Raw genomic sequence first — 14,757 nt, 5'->3', positions numbered from 1 at the left:
TAAACTTGCAATTACTTTTAACAATGTCTGTCTAATAGCTGTAGAGTTAATTGCACTTGGAATTGGTCAAATAGGAACACTTGCTCAATGCATTTGATAGATTCGTAAAATCTGTCAAATGCAAATACTTTGCAAATGGATTCAAATGTAACTAGATTTCTTGATTGCATTTAGATGCCAATGGACTTTAACCCAATCCTGAAATATGTTAGCGTGGCATATGCTGCATTTTACACTACCACTGTGGTCATATCCCAGATAAAACAGGGTCAAAACAAAGCAGTTTGCCTACCTGTGGCCTTTGGTTCCATGAGCTCTGTTTTGGGTCTCTTTGGTTGCAGTTGCTTTGTCCTCCACAATCCCAGACTGCTTTGCTGCCTCCTGGCCTGGTCCTGTGGCCTGGTCTAGTACTTCCTTTTGGGCCTCCATGCTCCCCACTCTGCTAGTAACTGGGTTCTGCTCAGAATTAGGGTTAGAACTGGACTTACAGCCAGTTGATTCCTGGGAACTTGTCTGAACTAATTTGTCTGATAAACTAGCTCCTGTGAGACTTTGGTCACCTGACCCCTTGTGTTTAATAACAGCATAACTGGTATCTCCCTCAGCCAATAAACATTCAGATTCTGGACATCCAGTCCATGGTTCCTCATAATTCTCAACCAAAGCTGGTTGGGGATCTACAGTTCTGACCAATGGCTGCGGGTTTTGTTCTCCCTGGCTGGCCAATGGGAGCACAGTTGAATTAGTCCTTTCTGTTTTCGAACATTCTGTCCCATTAGGAATAGATGATCCAACACCACATGGTTTATTTGGTTCTTTACCAGATGGTTGCCTATCCTCAGCCTCTAATTGGCTAGCTCCAGCACCGCTGCTCAGTGATTGGCTCTGAGAGGCCACACCTTCATCGAGCTGAGTCAATGACTGCGTGAAAAGCTTTTGGGTGTCCTCCCCTGACGTACAGTCATAGCCTTCAACACTTTTTAAAGAGACCTTCTTAAGGTTGTCCTCTTGCAGATTTTGGTTGGCTTTCTCTTCTCTTGAGGGAACGGGGATCGCAGGGATACAAATCCCTCCTTCCGATTCTGAGGAACAGTCAACGTAGACCATCTCACCCTGGAACTTCTCAAAGTTGGTCAGCTTTGGAGTGGTTTCTACTCTGGTGGTCTCAGAGCTCTTGAAATCCTCAGAGCTGCCTACTGTTTGCTTCGCAGCCATGCCACAAGGGGGGTGTTTTCCTGTGGTTCTGTGGTGAAGCCAGGCCTTGTGCCTCCTGCTCTTTCCTTTAATCTGTCCTTTGCAAAGGGGCATGGTCTTGGTTTTGGAGATCCCGTGGACCTCCAGGTACCTGCGTTTGGAGTCCAGCTCTCCAGGAAGGACCCTGCCCTCCTCGATGCCAACTTCCAGAAGCTCCACATATTCTCCTTCAAGCTCGCTCTTCAGTTTGTTTTCCTCGCTCAGTTTCGGATCCTCAGGTGGATCTGCGAATGATAAACAGCGAGATGTTGTTTGAGGATCACCCCTCCTTTGTCTGTTCTAATGATGCCAAACATTATGAACTGTTAGGAGTTGCTCAAATGCTGAGATCTATATATAGGCAGGTGTTAAATAAATCCATTCATTAATGTATTGACTTCAAAATAAGGAAGGCTGTTTCCAGTCGAGTACCAATCAATGGCAATTAATTTTGCTTTTAAAGCTCAGTGGAAGAATATTTTCTCTCATCAGGAGAGCTGACATTCTTACAGCCTTACTGGCGCACCAAGGCTGTAAACTGACTTATTTATTTATGAATCTTTCATACAATATCCTCCATACTGTACTTTAGTGCAAATTGCATTTTATTAGTGGGATTTTATTTTCAAAGCTAGTCGTGAAGAATAATGACCAAACACCAAGCACCAAGCATGTCACCCTTTACTGCTGTTGGCATCAGAAGGCCCGGGTCCACAGCCGTGCCCAGGCTGCCCACCATACTGCCGGGCTTGTGGATGAACTGTGGGTACACCACCTCCTCCCAGGCTGCCCGAACCAGCCCAGTGTCACTGATCAGGAGGCAACGCTGGAGCCGGGCGCCGGTCCGCTCTTTGTTGAGTCCGTTCAGCCACTCTGGGGTGAAGATGTGACCATGGTCCGACTCAGGAACCAAGATCTCCTGGACAGTGCGGCCCCCGGTGGACAGGCACTTGACAGCCAGCCTCGGGGCCCTGGCTGAGAAGGGGACCACCTGCAGTGCAATACATACATGATATTGTAAAGGAGTGTGCAAACAGGACAGGGCAAGGTGGTGACCGATGCTCAGCGTTATCATGGATTTCACCTGAAATGTACCCATTGCAGTGAAGTATGTAGTTCCGTTTGGATGCTCAATTTCTGCCATCCTAACCTGACCAAGCCCTAATTCAAACCGGTTTCATCATAGTCTGTTGCTGATGGAAACGAACAAGACCGATTTCAAACTGCTTTCCCAAATGGCAGATAAAACGTGGCATAGCCAGTGCTTGAAATGGGCCGGCACTTTCTTACCGTCACTTCTATATTATAAAGACTTGTGTACTGGCACTTCTTATAGCCAGAAATATGATCTAACATGCATGCAAAGATTTGCCACTGTGTGCTTGAAAGCACAGGGCTCCTTGGGAGTTGTAGTTCCCCAGCGTGTTTATATTTTACTGTATAGACTGTCAGACTACGATACCCATAATGCATTCAACGTTCCGTAAATCATGCAGTTTAACGAGAGCCTGGCTGTACCTGCTGATGAGCCCTTCCCTTCCCTCGGCACTTCTCTGGGTGCCAACACTTATTTTCCCATTTCAAGCACTGGTCGCAACTGTACTAATGTGAGCCAGGCTTCAGGACTGTAGTGTTGCCTGGGACTGGGGTCACCTGCAGATAGAAGTCTCCAGGCTGCAGGTTCTTCCAATCCAGCGTTGAGAGGTGCACCACCACCTTCTCATGAAGACACAGAGGCCAGCCCTCGTGCAGGAAGAGGAACCCCACATACTGAGACTGCAAGAAAACAGACAGGTCTTTGAATACAGGCATGCACATCACTCATACTGACTGAATTCACTGCATTGCATCTTCTGTTGAAAATTAAGGTAAACGTGGAATTAACTAATTTGTTAAGCTATGAGGATGAGACCAGATTTTAACAATGTTTACCATTTATCAATTCCAAATACCCACATTGCATTCTACATTGAACGGTACGGTTTAGATTCAAAACGTGCCACTGGTATTATCAGAGATAGGCAGTTGATCAGATTACCTCAAATCCTGGAGAGACAGACACTACATCTATTGTCTACGTTGATTCTGGAGGTACTGGGAGCTTCTCAGTTTGTGTGCACCTCTATACCTGCTAGCTATACTCTAGTAGGTTCAGAACATGTGTGACCACAGTCTGCTGAAGCTATTTCTTTCCAAATAGCACATCTGAGATCTATATAGTGAATGGACGTCCAAGGTATAGAATTATTTTGTTAGCTGTGATTACTTTGAATTAATTAGTGCACAAATTAAACTAGACCCAAGGAAGCACTAAGCCACCTTTTTTTTAGGAACAGCGGCTTGAAACCTGGTTCTAGGAGACCTAGTTTGTTCCAACTTGACTGTATCAAACCCCGAGTCTCCCTTGGTGTGCCGTGGACTGGCTTGAAACTGAGTCTCCAAGCCACAAAGTGGTTTCATGTTCCCTCAGTTTAAAATCAAAAACACGCCAAAAGTGAAGTGAGCTGCAGCAGAGTTATGGAACTAACTCAATAAGAAAAAGCAACAGATTGAAGAATAAAAACACCACACATATGGAACACGTTACAAGCGGAGGCCAACGTGAAACATTTTCACATTGAGCATATTGCACTGCAGCAGAGATTGTGCAACGTGTATACTTACCCTAACATTGGGAACACAAGCCACAAGAGACAGTAATTGAGAACATTTTTAAAGGGGGGAGGGTCCTTACTGAAAAATCTACATTTTGTACCCAAAGAAATACAGCTTGTCTTTTGATTTTTTTTTTCAAAGAAACTTTTATTTGGATTATAGAAATAAACAGCCCATAATGTAATTTAAGAAATTTTCATTGAGTTACTCAGCACTCAAGCTTTTTTGTTCTGTACCACATCACGGATCGTTATCGCCGTGCTTGACAATGTGGGCAATAATCCTAGCACTAGCAGTGCACTAGAGCGGGCATTTTGGAAAGGGCTTTGAAGCAGACTTTAAAGTTGCAAGTGTAAAAAGTTGTCAGGATGTTAACAATTAAAAAGAAAAATGACAAGTACGTTATTTAAACAATGCTCTATTTTTCAGAGCCCCCAGCTGCTTACTCTTCAAGGCCTCTGAAATAGCTTTGAGAATAGACTATTATATTGTGTACTGACAGCAACAAAGAAGATAATTACACCTTGCATCCCCAATGGAACTTATTAGCAGAAACTCCACTTATAATTTCGCTGAGAGTGAAGCTCTCACACTCAGAATATCAGCGACAAAGCATTCTAAACCACATGAGGTTCAATAAAAACAGACGACTATCAAGATTTCGTCTGGTTTGTATTTAGGGTTAATGACTGCAAATATGTTTCCAAGTGTTCAGCGGTTAACGCGAATCAAGTTGAGAGTGTAGAAATGCATACATTATTAAACCCCTAGTCTGGAATGCATCAAATATATGTGGTTAAAACAAATGAAAGGCAATCTTGCAACTCGCATATCAAAAATATACGATAATATAAAAAAAATAAGAATTGAAAAAGTTTCGGCTTTTCCTTCATCGTGGTAGCCAATGCTAAGCCAAAACACGTTCGTTTTTTATGTTTTTTAGCCAATAAAGTTTTTTTTTTTCGATATGCCAGTTGTGAGTCTCCTGTCGTTTATTTTGGATATTGTTGCCTTTTTCGGTGTGGTGCCAGTTCAAATCTGTTTACTGTCCCTTTTTATTTGATCTGCTAGTCCTGAGAAACATTTTGGAGCAACAAATCAAAGCACAGGACCTCAGTACAAATTTTCAGGACCGTCTTACTGTGCACACAGATGCTTTTGGTCTGACGCTGGCAGTGTTCCAAAAACTTGGAAAAGGTTGGAAACCATTGTCATAAGCAATCTACAAAGCTGTAATCAGTATCTGTGATCAACAGGATCCAAATATCGAATGGGTGGTATAGAACTTGGAACCATCTCGCCAAGAGAAAGAGCTTTGCGTGGTAACAGACTCACCGCTGTCAGCAACAAGACAGTGCTAGGGAAGCAATCGAAAAAGGCAAACAGAATGCTCGGGTATGCAGCCAAAAGTGTAGAGCACAAATCCAAGGAGGTTATGATGAGGTTGTGAACTGGAATATAAAGACTGGGTTGGTGTCCTTTTGGTAATGTGGTAACCAGAATTTAAAATTAGAGCAAAGAGCTAGACTGGACGGGACAATTTTGTCTAGCCTGCCCTACAAGTCTAGAAAGGTTATGCTAAGATTATACAATGACCTAGTTAATCCCCCCTCCTAGAATGCTGTGTGAGGTTTTGGTCACCTCACTACACAAAAGACATCACTGCACTTGAGAAGGTACAGAGAAGCGAGGCTGATCCCAGGACTCAATGGCATGAGCTAGGAAGACAGGTTCAAATAATGAAATCTCTTCAGCCTGGAAAAAAGAAATGGAAGAGGTGACTTGATTGAAGTCTTTAAAATTATAACTGGTCTAGACACAGCTTCAAATTTAGCACAGACAGGAGAACAAGAGGAAGTTGAGTAGAGTTCAGAGCAGACGGTTATTTTTACACAGAGAGGATGGATTAGCCTACCAGGTGATGTAGGAGGATGTAAAACACTGAGAACATATAAAACTTTTAATGAGTTCTCCCAAGTAGGGAAAATGGTTTGCTAACAAGGGATGAGCCTTGATGGGCCGAATGGCCTTTTTTTCATTCCCTGACTCATGTTCTCATGTTCTTGTTCTATAGACTAACAGGTCATACTCACACAGGCTTGCTGTTGGACTCTCTGCAGAAGATGCTTTGCAGGGATGAAGAAGTCAACTAGGTATCTGAGCGAGTCGTGTCGATACGTGCCTTCCAGCACCGTGAAGACCTGCGAGAGAAGAGGGGGGGCCGTCACCTCGAAGGGGGGGTAGAGGGAGGAGAGCGCTCCCTGGACACAGTCCTCCACTGCCTCAGAACCCTGGGTGGGAGAGCGGAGAGAGAGCTCCGGTCAGATTAAGGACTTTAGATCAGTGGTCCCCCTTCCTCTTGTTTGTGGACACATACTCTGTCCAATAATATCCAAATTCACAGATGCACAGAGCCATCTAGAAACTATGATTTGAATTAATTAATTGATTTAATTATTTTGAACTTTCATGCCCCCCCCCCCCCCCCCCCCCCCCCCCCCCCCCCACCCCACACTGACGAAATCTACTTTCCTCCTTTCGTTACTGACTTTGCAAAATTCTCAGCAGGATTCAATTTGTCATCGACTACAAAGCAGAAATAAGTAGCTCTCACATTTAAGACATTGAGCTGCTAATCAATTATTTTAAATACCTTGTATTACCTGGTTTAGTTTGCTTCCAGTAAATGATTGAACACACTGCATAGAGCTGCAAACAACTTCAATGAAAAAAACAACAGCTGCATCTAGTATAGGGTAGGGTTGAAACATAGAGACTGAACTGCACCCTCGCCCAGTAAGAGAAAGGGTGCTCCAGCCAGTACAGGACAGACTTGAGGCATGGAGACTAGGTCACAACTTTGTAATCCTACAAAATGATTGCAATTCAAAATAAAAGAATAAACAGGAAATCTCCAAGATCTGTCAGAAGGTTTTCTTTGTGGAAACAGCAGCTGTAGTGTTTTTCTCACACTGAACTGCCATGGCAACTCCACGACGTTTACAGACATACACTGAATCATCTGCAACAGATTTCAGGAAATGAATTATCATTAAAACACAACTTTTATTCTCTGGGCAGCTGACATGGGTTTCAGTGCCAGCAAATCTGGAAAAAAAAAGTACAGAGTCTGGGAGGGGTGTGGGAAATAGTACTTGATCTATTCCTTTCTACATATTTTATTTGTATCTTCCCTTCTGCTTGGTTTATCTTTTTGAGATATGTTCAGGACAGAGGGAAGGAGACAGTTCTTCACACAGGGAGGGGTGAAGGGATGGAATGGGCTGCCTAGTCATGTTGTTGAGGCTGAATCACTGGGATCCTTCAAGACCCAACTTGACAAAGTTTTGAGATCAATCAGCCACTAGGAACCAGATGAGCTTGGCTGGGCTGATTGGTCTCCTCTTGTTTGTAAATTATTTTTAAATCAACTCTCAAAACCCACCTGCTCTCTTTTGCTTTCCATGCGATCTGATATCTGTTATTAGCTGCTGCTACTATTTCACATTTGGTTACTATCATGTATTCTGCACTTTCCACTGTATTTAGTGTACTATTTCATGTATTATGCTACTATCATGTATTATGTACTTTCCACTGTATATCATGTATGATGCATTTCTCTGTATTTGAAGTATTATGGATTTTCTTGTTGTTAGTGTATCTTGTAAAGCGCTTTGTGATGGTGTTCCTCTATGAAAGGCGCTATATAAAATCAAGATTGATTGATTGATTGATTGATTATGTTCTTACTGACCAGACCTGGCCCTGCTGCTTGGTAGCTCTTTCTCAGATCTGAGCACGTCACAACGGATGATGACAAGAGACAGAGGAAGTTAACATCAATGCAAAGGAATGGACAGTTAAGGTCAGTAAACTGCACTGGGTTGGTTCGGGGGTGGAGGGGTGATGCTGAGACGCCAACATCGCTGCCCACCACATGACCCCTGTGAACCGCCCCACCTAGCCCATTCCAGATGGCTGCCACACTGAGGCACTAAGGAGGCTGCACTTTGGTTGATCCCTGGAGCCAGAACTACACTGCAGCCATCAACACCAGGCCAAGAGGAAATCCACATTATCTGGAGAAAAAGCACTGAAGACTATATACTACAGCGGATGAGTGCTACAGCCTCTCCTTGCTATTTCTGCACTGGAGATAATTTTAGTTCCTATAGCGGCACACTCTCCCCTCTCCTCTCTCCCTCTCACGCTCCTCAGGGGATAGAATAAACATGGGACCTGTCACTCAACAGCAGTCACGCTGTCAAAATAATGAGTCTTGAATACCCAAACTGACCTTAAGATGTGGGGAGCGTGCCTGGAGTTTAAATTGTTGTTCTTGCAGAAAAATTCCATTCGCCAGCCAGAAGAAGGTCAGTGACAATAAATAAGATGTTCCGTGTTTGGAGAGAGTCAGGATGCTTTTTATTGCTATAGCAAGGCGATATACCATATGATAGTTTCTTCAGAAATATATAGTATATGCATATAACTTACACCTAAATGGTATGGGCCCAGTCGAGTTTAAAGGCAACTTGGAGAACTCAATTATGCTGTAGTAGATGAATTAGATAAGGATAGTTGTTCAACTCAACATGCACAAAGTTTGAAACCTTATTATGATTAAGTGCATGGGTCGCTCCATATTGATGGGGAGGGAGTTATTGACAATTATCATTAAGTTCACCATTATCTAATAATATAATTAATGGATTGCAACGTTCTATTATAGGATACAGTTGTTCCAGCTAAGAAATTTCACATTTAGTTAAACTTACCTATTGAATGAAAGTTTCTGATCTTCCAACCCTGATCGTTCTACCTCTGAGCCTCTTTATAATAAAGAACGGTTGGTTGCAAATACCATTCTTTTCACCAATCAAAGTCTGGCTTCCCCCAATGCAGCAAGCGAAGAGAAACTTGGGCAATACAACTCCTTGTGATTTAACAGAGAGGATTTTGTTCCTGGTTTACATTGGAAGAGTTCTGGAATCTACAGGAGATCATCATGCAGCGAAGAAGGGCTGTGAGTTTGAACTGGAGGTTTAATGAGAGGCTTTCTGTGTGTGTGTGCGTGTGTGTGTGTGTGTGTGTGTGTGCGTGTGTGTGTGTGCAATGCAGGCCATCTGCAGTGTTGGAATTAAAAAAAAAAAAATTCTGTTTCTATGTTTATTTGCTTCAAAACCACATTGTTTGTGGTTAAAGTAAACTGTTGTTGTTTTTTTTTTTAATTGTAAGATCAAGTTTTTGATAAAAAATAACACTACATTTTAAATATAAAGGCCATCATTACTGCATAACCTAGAAGTTAGCATTGAATTATGTACAGTACTTATTGAAAATACTTGTGATGACTTTGCATGCATAGTGTCTGAATTGGAGAGGTTTCTCAATGGCCCTATACTCCCTAGTTCCTGCTGCAGACTCTGCACTGATCTCTCTTGACTGAGCAGCGTCTTCCCCGCCTCTGATGAGCCTCGCAGATGTTTGGCAGCTGAGGAAAGAGCAGCGGAAGCAGGGGGAGTTTCAAACAGCAGGCTGCAGGGAGGGTGAGGTCACTTCTGGACGGCACGCCAAAACACTAAACATGATGAGCACCTCCCTTTGGGACTGCTGACAGTGTTCACACAGCACAACCCCAGAGTCTGCAGCTAGAACTGAACTACAGCACACATGATGAAACCAAGACAGGCGCCTAGCTGGAAACTCTCCGAGACATGTGCTATTGTATATGGGCAGCTGCAGAAACACAAGAGGGATGATTCAGTGATAAGATAGCTCAAGGTGTCTGTTTTAAGCTTTTGCTCTCCAAAAGGGACACTTGGAACATAAGGACTTTAGAAACAAGAGGAGGCCATTCGGCCCATCAGTGCTTGTCCGGTTCCTAGTAGCTGATTGACCTCAGAACTTTGTCAAGACGGGTTAAAACTTCAACAACTCCTAGCAACATGACTAGGTAATTCATCCCCTCAGTGTGAAGAAGAGTCTCCTTCAGCAACATGACTAGGTAACCCATTCCATCCCCTCACCACTCTCTGTGTGAAGAAGAGTGATTCATTCCATCCCCTCACCACTCTCTGTGTGAAGAAGAGTCTCCTTCAGCAGCATGACTGGGTAACCCATCAACACTGAGAGTCTCCTTCAACAACATGACTAGGCAGCCCATTCCATCCCCTCACCACTCTCTGTGTGAAGAAGAGTCTCCTTCAACAACATGACTAGGTAACCCATTCCATCCCCTCACCACTCTCTGTGTGAAGAAGAGTCTCCTTCAGCAACATGACTAGGCAGCCCATTCCATCCCCTCACCACTCTCTGTGTGAAGAAGTGTCTAATTGACAACAAGCAACTCCACTGTACTCTCTATGGTGGCTCAGTCCGAAGAAGAGAAGGCTCTGTCATTTTTTTTTTTGTATTTAGTTTATAATGAAATGCTCCAAGTTACCTTATATCTCTGTTGGAGACATGTAACTCTGCCTGCGCATGAAGATCAAATGATGCGCCTGCTTTTAAAATCCCCAAACTGAGATCTAACATGGGCCAGCGTGCCTTTGTGTATCAAGCATCTCACCTCTGGAACTCCTTGCCTTTGAACAAAATATTTATTTGAAATCTGACCAGGGTTGCAAATCCTGTCAAATCTGTCCCAGGATCATGTACAGCACGCTGGGATTGTTCTATTTTGTGTGCGTTTGTTTTGTGTCACTGTTTTTATGACTGGTTTAAGTGTTTTTTTTTTCCTGCTTGAATGTTTGGTTTCTTTTTGGCATTCTCCTGTAAGTAGGATGTATGTCTCAAGGGTTTTATCTTAGTTAATAAACACATTTGAATTGTGGCTAAAAATCTGAAACAGATACATCTGTGTACTGAGGGTGTGGTAATTGAACTGGAACTTTTTCAATTAATCATGAATACAAAATAAAACTGTTTTTTTTTCTGTCCCGCTGCAGTCCTTCTGGCCAGACATTTATGTAAAAGTGTTTGGAAAATATCTGTCAGGCACAAATAGGAATCAAGCGTACTGCATTTCTTTTCCTTTTTCTCCCCATCTTACTTGTTCAATTACAGTCTAATTTTAAAACCCTGTATTGAGGAAAAACATAATTCAATATGCAGCAGCTCTGGTATTGAATTTCATGCAGCATGCCACTGGATTGGAAAATAAACAAAGTTCTGCTCAAAACTAGTCCCAGTAAACATGTTATTCCACTCATGTCATTACACTGGAGTCGGATAACAAAAATGTATCCCACACTTGTGGTATTAATATACGAGAGCCGGTATCAAAACAATTCCTATTATAATAACAGTTCTCATGCTCCTCTCCGAAATCTAAGCACATCAGGTACACCAGAGTGTAACCGTTAGCCCGTCCCCCTGCAACACTGCCCTAGATGTAAGCAATACCCATTTCTTTATGACCACCTCCCTAGTGGTCATTCTTTTTAGACAAACCATAGGGATGTCTTTGCTGGAATGGTTGAAAATATTTCACTACAAAAGCCTCTCTGTCCTTGTTTGGCCTGAACTCCACGCATGACCATCATAAGGCAATCGCAAGTCTCGTTCGTCAGAGCCTACTCTTGCTTGTCTTGGCACTGAATGTTCTTGCGAATTCTGAGAGCTGGGGTCCATTTAATTATGGGTTTATATAAGAACAACAAAATAATAATTACGATCGAGAAGAGGCCATTCGGCCTATCAGTGCTCGTCCGGTTCCTAGTAGCTGATTGATCTGAAAACTTTGTCTAGTCGGGTCTTAAAGGATACCAGTCATTCTGCATCAACAACATGACTAGGTAACCCATACCCTTACAACTCTGTGTTGAGAAGAGTCTCCTTCAGCAACATGACTATGTAACCCATTCCATCCCCTCATCACTCTCTGTGTGAAGAAGAGTCTCCTTCAGCAACATGACATGTAACATTATCCCCTCAACCCATTCCATGACTAGGTAACCCATTCCATCCCCTCATCACTCTCTGTGTGAAGAAGAGTCTCCTTCAGCAACATGACTATGTAACCCATTCCATCCCCTCACCACTCTCTGTGTGAAGAAGAGTCTCCTTCAGCAACATGACTAGGTAACCCATTCCATCCCCTCACCACTCTCTGTGTGAAGAAGAGTCTCCTTCAGCAACATGACTAGGTAACCCATTCCATCCCCTCACCACTCTCTGTGTGAAGAAGAGTCTCCTTCAACAACATGACTAGGTAACCCATTCCATCCCCTCACCACTCTCTGTGTGAAGAAGAGTCTCCTTCAGCAACATGACTAGGTAACCCATTCCATCCCCTCACCACTCTCTGTGTGAAGAAGAGTCTCCTTCAGCAACATGACTAGGTAACCCATTCCATCCCCTCACCACTCTCTGTGTGAAGAAGAGTCTCCTTCATCCCCTCACCACTCTCTGTGTGAAGAAGAGTCTCCTTCAACATGACTAGGTAACCCATTCCATCCCCTCACCACTCTCTGTGTGAAGAAGAGTCTCCTTCAGCAACATGACTAGGTAACCCATTCCATCCCCTCACCACTCTCTGTGTGAAGAAGAGTCTCCTTCAGCAACATGACTAGGTAACCCATTCCATCCCCTCACCACTCTCTGTGTGAAGAAGAGTCTCCTTCAGCAACATGACTAGGTAACCCATTCCATCCCCTCAGCACTCTCTGTGTGAAGAAGAGTCTCCTTCAGCAACATGACTAGGTAACCCATTCTATCCCCTCACCACTCTCTGTGTGGAGAAGTGTCTCCTTCCCTCTGTCTTTTGTCTGTCTCCACTATGTCCTGGTATTGTCTAAGGTTGTCAATTCTTATTAAGATGTTAAAGTCTTAATTCAAAGCCCTCCCTATTTCTTCTTTTTGCTCTAGGCTAAATAAACCCCCTTCCCTCAACCTTCCTAACTCATTTCTTTAGGCCCAGGGTTTAGTTTGGTTGCTTCTAAAGTGCTGTCTCCAAGGCCACAATGTCCTTTAGATGCTGTGGTGACCACAATGAAATGGGTTTGATAAATAATGAATCTTATCTGACCTGGACAGGGGTTGCATTTGTTCAATTTTATAATTTAGGGCATAGCTGGAACAAAGACTGATTCTGCCCAGTTCGTCTGCCTCTGCCCTATGCTGTTGGAAAACGTTACATTCCAAAACGCAGTTTCTAAATCTCCATCAGTCTTCAAAACAAGAGGCAAATCCCCAATCACAATTTCCTATTCATTCGAGCACTGAAACATTCTTGCAATTCTAAATGGAAAATTAACATCACTTAGACCGTTTGCCCAAGATTGGCTACCATTTCACAGTCGCTGCCAACAGTTACACCCATACGGTTTCCCTAATTAAGTCTCCCTCCGACACAGTACTGTACATTAATGGAAATATTAATAAAAGATTTCTCAGTTGGACTAGTTTGGCTGCTTTTATCCAGAGAACCATACACATGGATGCAACAACATATAACAATTAAGTTCTTCCAATCTTTTTCAAAATGCAAGGAATATAAGCTTAGCTTAAAACATTTAGGAGACAGAGAGATCCTATCGGGAGGCAAACACGCAAGATCAAAACATACCAAGCTAAATGTAAACTGAGAATGCACAAAGAAAAAAGATAGCAAACTGCCCACTCAGACCCATCTTCTGAGCGACTTTCTCTTACCATGTCTTGATCCCTCTTCCTTCCCTCTGCTACATTCTCAGCTGCTGCCCTTCTCCCTCTCTCTCTCGCTCTCATTCACTCCCTCCTCTCAGTCCCATAGTTGGTTTTGGTTTCAAAGCTGCTGCAGAAAGAAGTACGTCTCGCCTCTCTCCTCTTCACAATTCGACCTGGTGTACGGATTGGTCTCCCTCTCTCCTTCTCTCTCTGTCTCTCTCCTTCTCTCTCTCCAACTGTCTGTGTTTGTATGTGTGTGTGCGGGGGGGGGGGGGGGGGGGTGGGTACCCTGACCGTTAATTTAATACAGTCTCGCACGTTAGCTCACAGCGTTAGCTCGCTCTCTCTCTCTCTCTCTCTCTCTCTCTCTCTCTCTCTCTCTCTCTCTCTCTCTCTCTCTCTCTCTCTCTCTCTCTCTCTCTCTATCTCCCTCTATCTGCAGCTCTGTTGCACTAAGTTTAAATGCTGTATTGATATGACCAGGAATCAAGCAGCTTTATAAAATAATTGTTCGTCTATCTATTTATCTATCAACCACTCACTTTTAAATTTCAGAACTATTAACCACTCAGATTTAGTTGTGTTTTAATAAATTCAATAACAAACGACTAGAGGTCTTTCTCACTGTCTTCAATTTGAAATTAATTTGTTGCTAAATAATGTGGACACCCAGTTGATAAACAGCAAAAATAGGATCTCTTAAAAGTCCCACGCATTAGAAGAGAATACCACAATTATCGTGCAAGCTTTTCCCATGCTTGTACTGGGAATATCTTACATGCCTTTGTTTTCGATGCTTTCAGTATACTTTCACTGTTCTATACTACAGCTATGCTGGCCTCTACCCTAGTATTGTTTTTTTAGTACTAGATTGCAGGAAAAATCTAATATTTTATGTTCTTATGGTTAAAGGAACAAAAAGAATTGACAAAGTTAACCAGGACCAGAGAATACAGTTTGCAGTCAACTGAACTTAGGGTTCGTTTTAAACTTTGAAAAATGTGTCAAGCTGTTTATAATGCTACAGACCAATCTGCCTTCTCCTTCCCTCCCTCTCTCCGTCTCTCTCTCTCTCTCTCTCTCTCTCTCATATATAAACACTTGATGTATTTCACCTCTGAGTCACACAGAAGGGGAGATCAGAGGAGGGGGTCAAACAGCTTCAACAAAGAAACTTCTATTCTCAGAAACACACACTCTCTCTCTCACACACAC

At 43.0% G+C, this 14,757-nt stretch overlaps 1 protein-coding gene across 6 annotated transcripts in view; it reads right to left on the bottom strand.

Annotated features, from left to right (window-relative positions):
- The window catches only part of LOC121307353 (pleckstrin homology domain-containing family G member 4B-like), a 40,060-nt gene extending 26,267 nt beyond the window's left edge, over positions 1-13,793 (bottom strand). For 5 of the 6 annotated variants that reach the window (XM_041239541.1, XM_041239545.1, XM_041239542.1 and 2 more), the window contains exons 1-5: positions 13,549-13,793; positions 5,982-6,179; positions 2,887-3,009; positions 1,900-2,224; positions 293-1,478 (exon numbers count right to left, since the gene is read on the bottom strand). In XM_041239541.1, the coding sequence (XP_041095475.1) occupies positions 293-1,478; positions 1,900-2,224; positions 2,887-3,009; positions 5,982-6,179; positions 13,549-13,623 (1,907 nt within the window). In that variant the 5' untranslated portion in view covers positions 13,624-13,793. The remainder of the gene's footprint in view (positions 1-292; positions 1,479-1,899; positions 2,225-2,886; positions 3,010-5,981; positions 6,180-13,548) is intronic. The other variant, XM_041239544.1, reaches the window with a different exon arrangement.
- Positions 13,794-14,757: the final 964 nt, after the last annotated feature.

This window comes from Polyodon spathula, chromosome 55 (assembly GCF_017654505.1).
Source record: "Polyodon spathula isolate WHYD16114869_AA chromosome 55, ASM1765450v1, whole genome shotgun sequence".
NCBI classification, from domain to species: Eukaryota; Metazoa; Chordata; class Actinopteri; order Acipenseriformes; family Polyodontidae; genus Polyodon; species Polyodon spathula.
The sequence above is the reverse complement of the archived record's forward strand: the minus strand, read 5'-3'. Positions and strand labels throughout refer to the sequence as shown.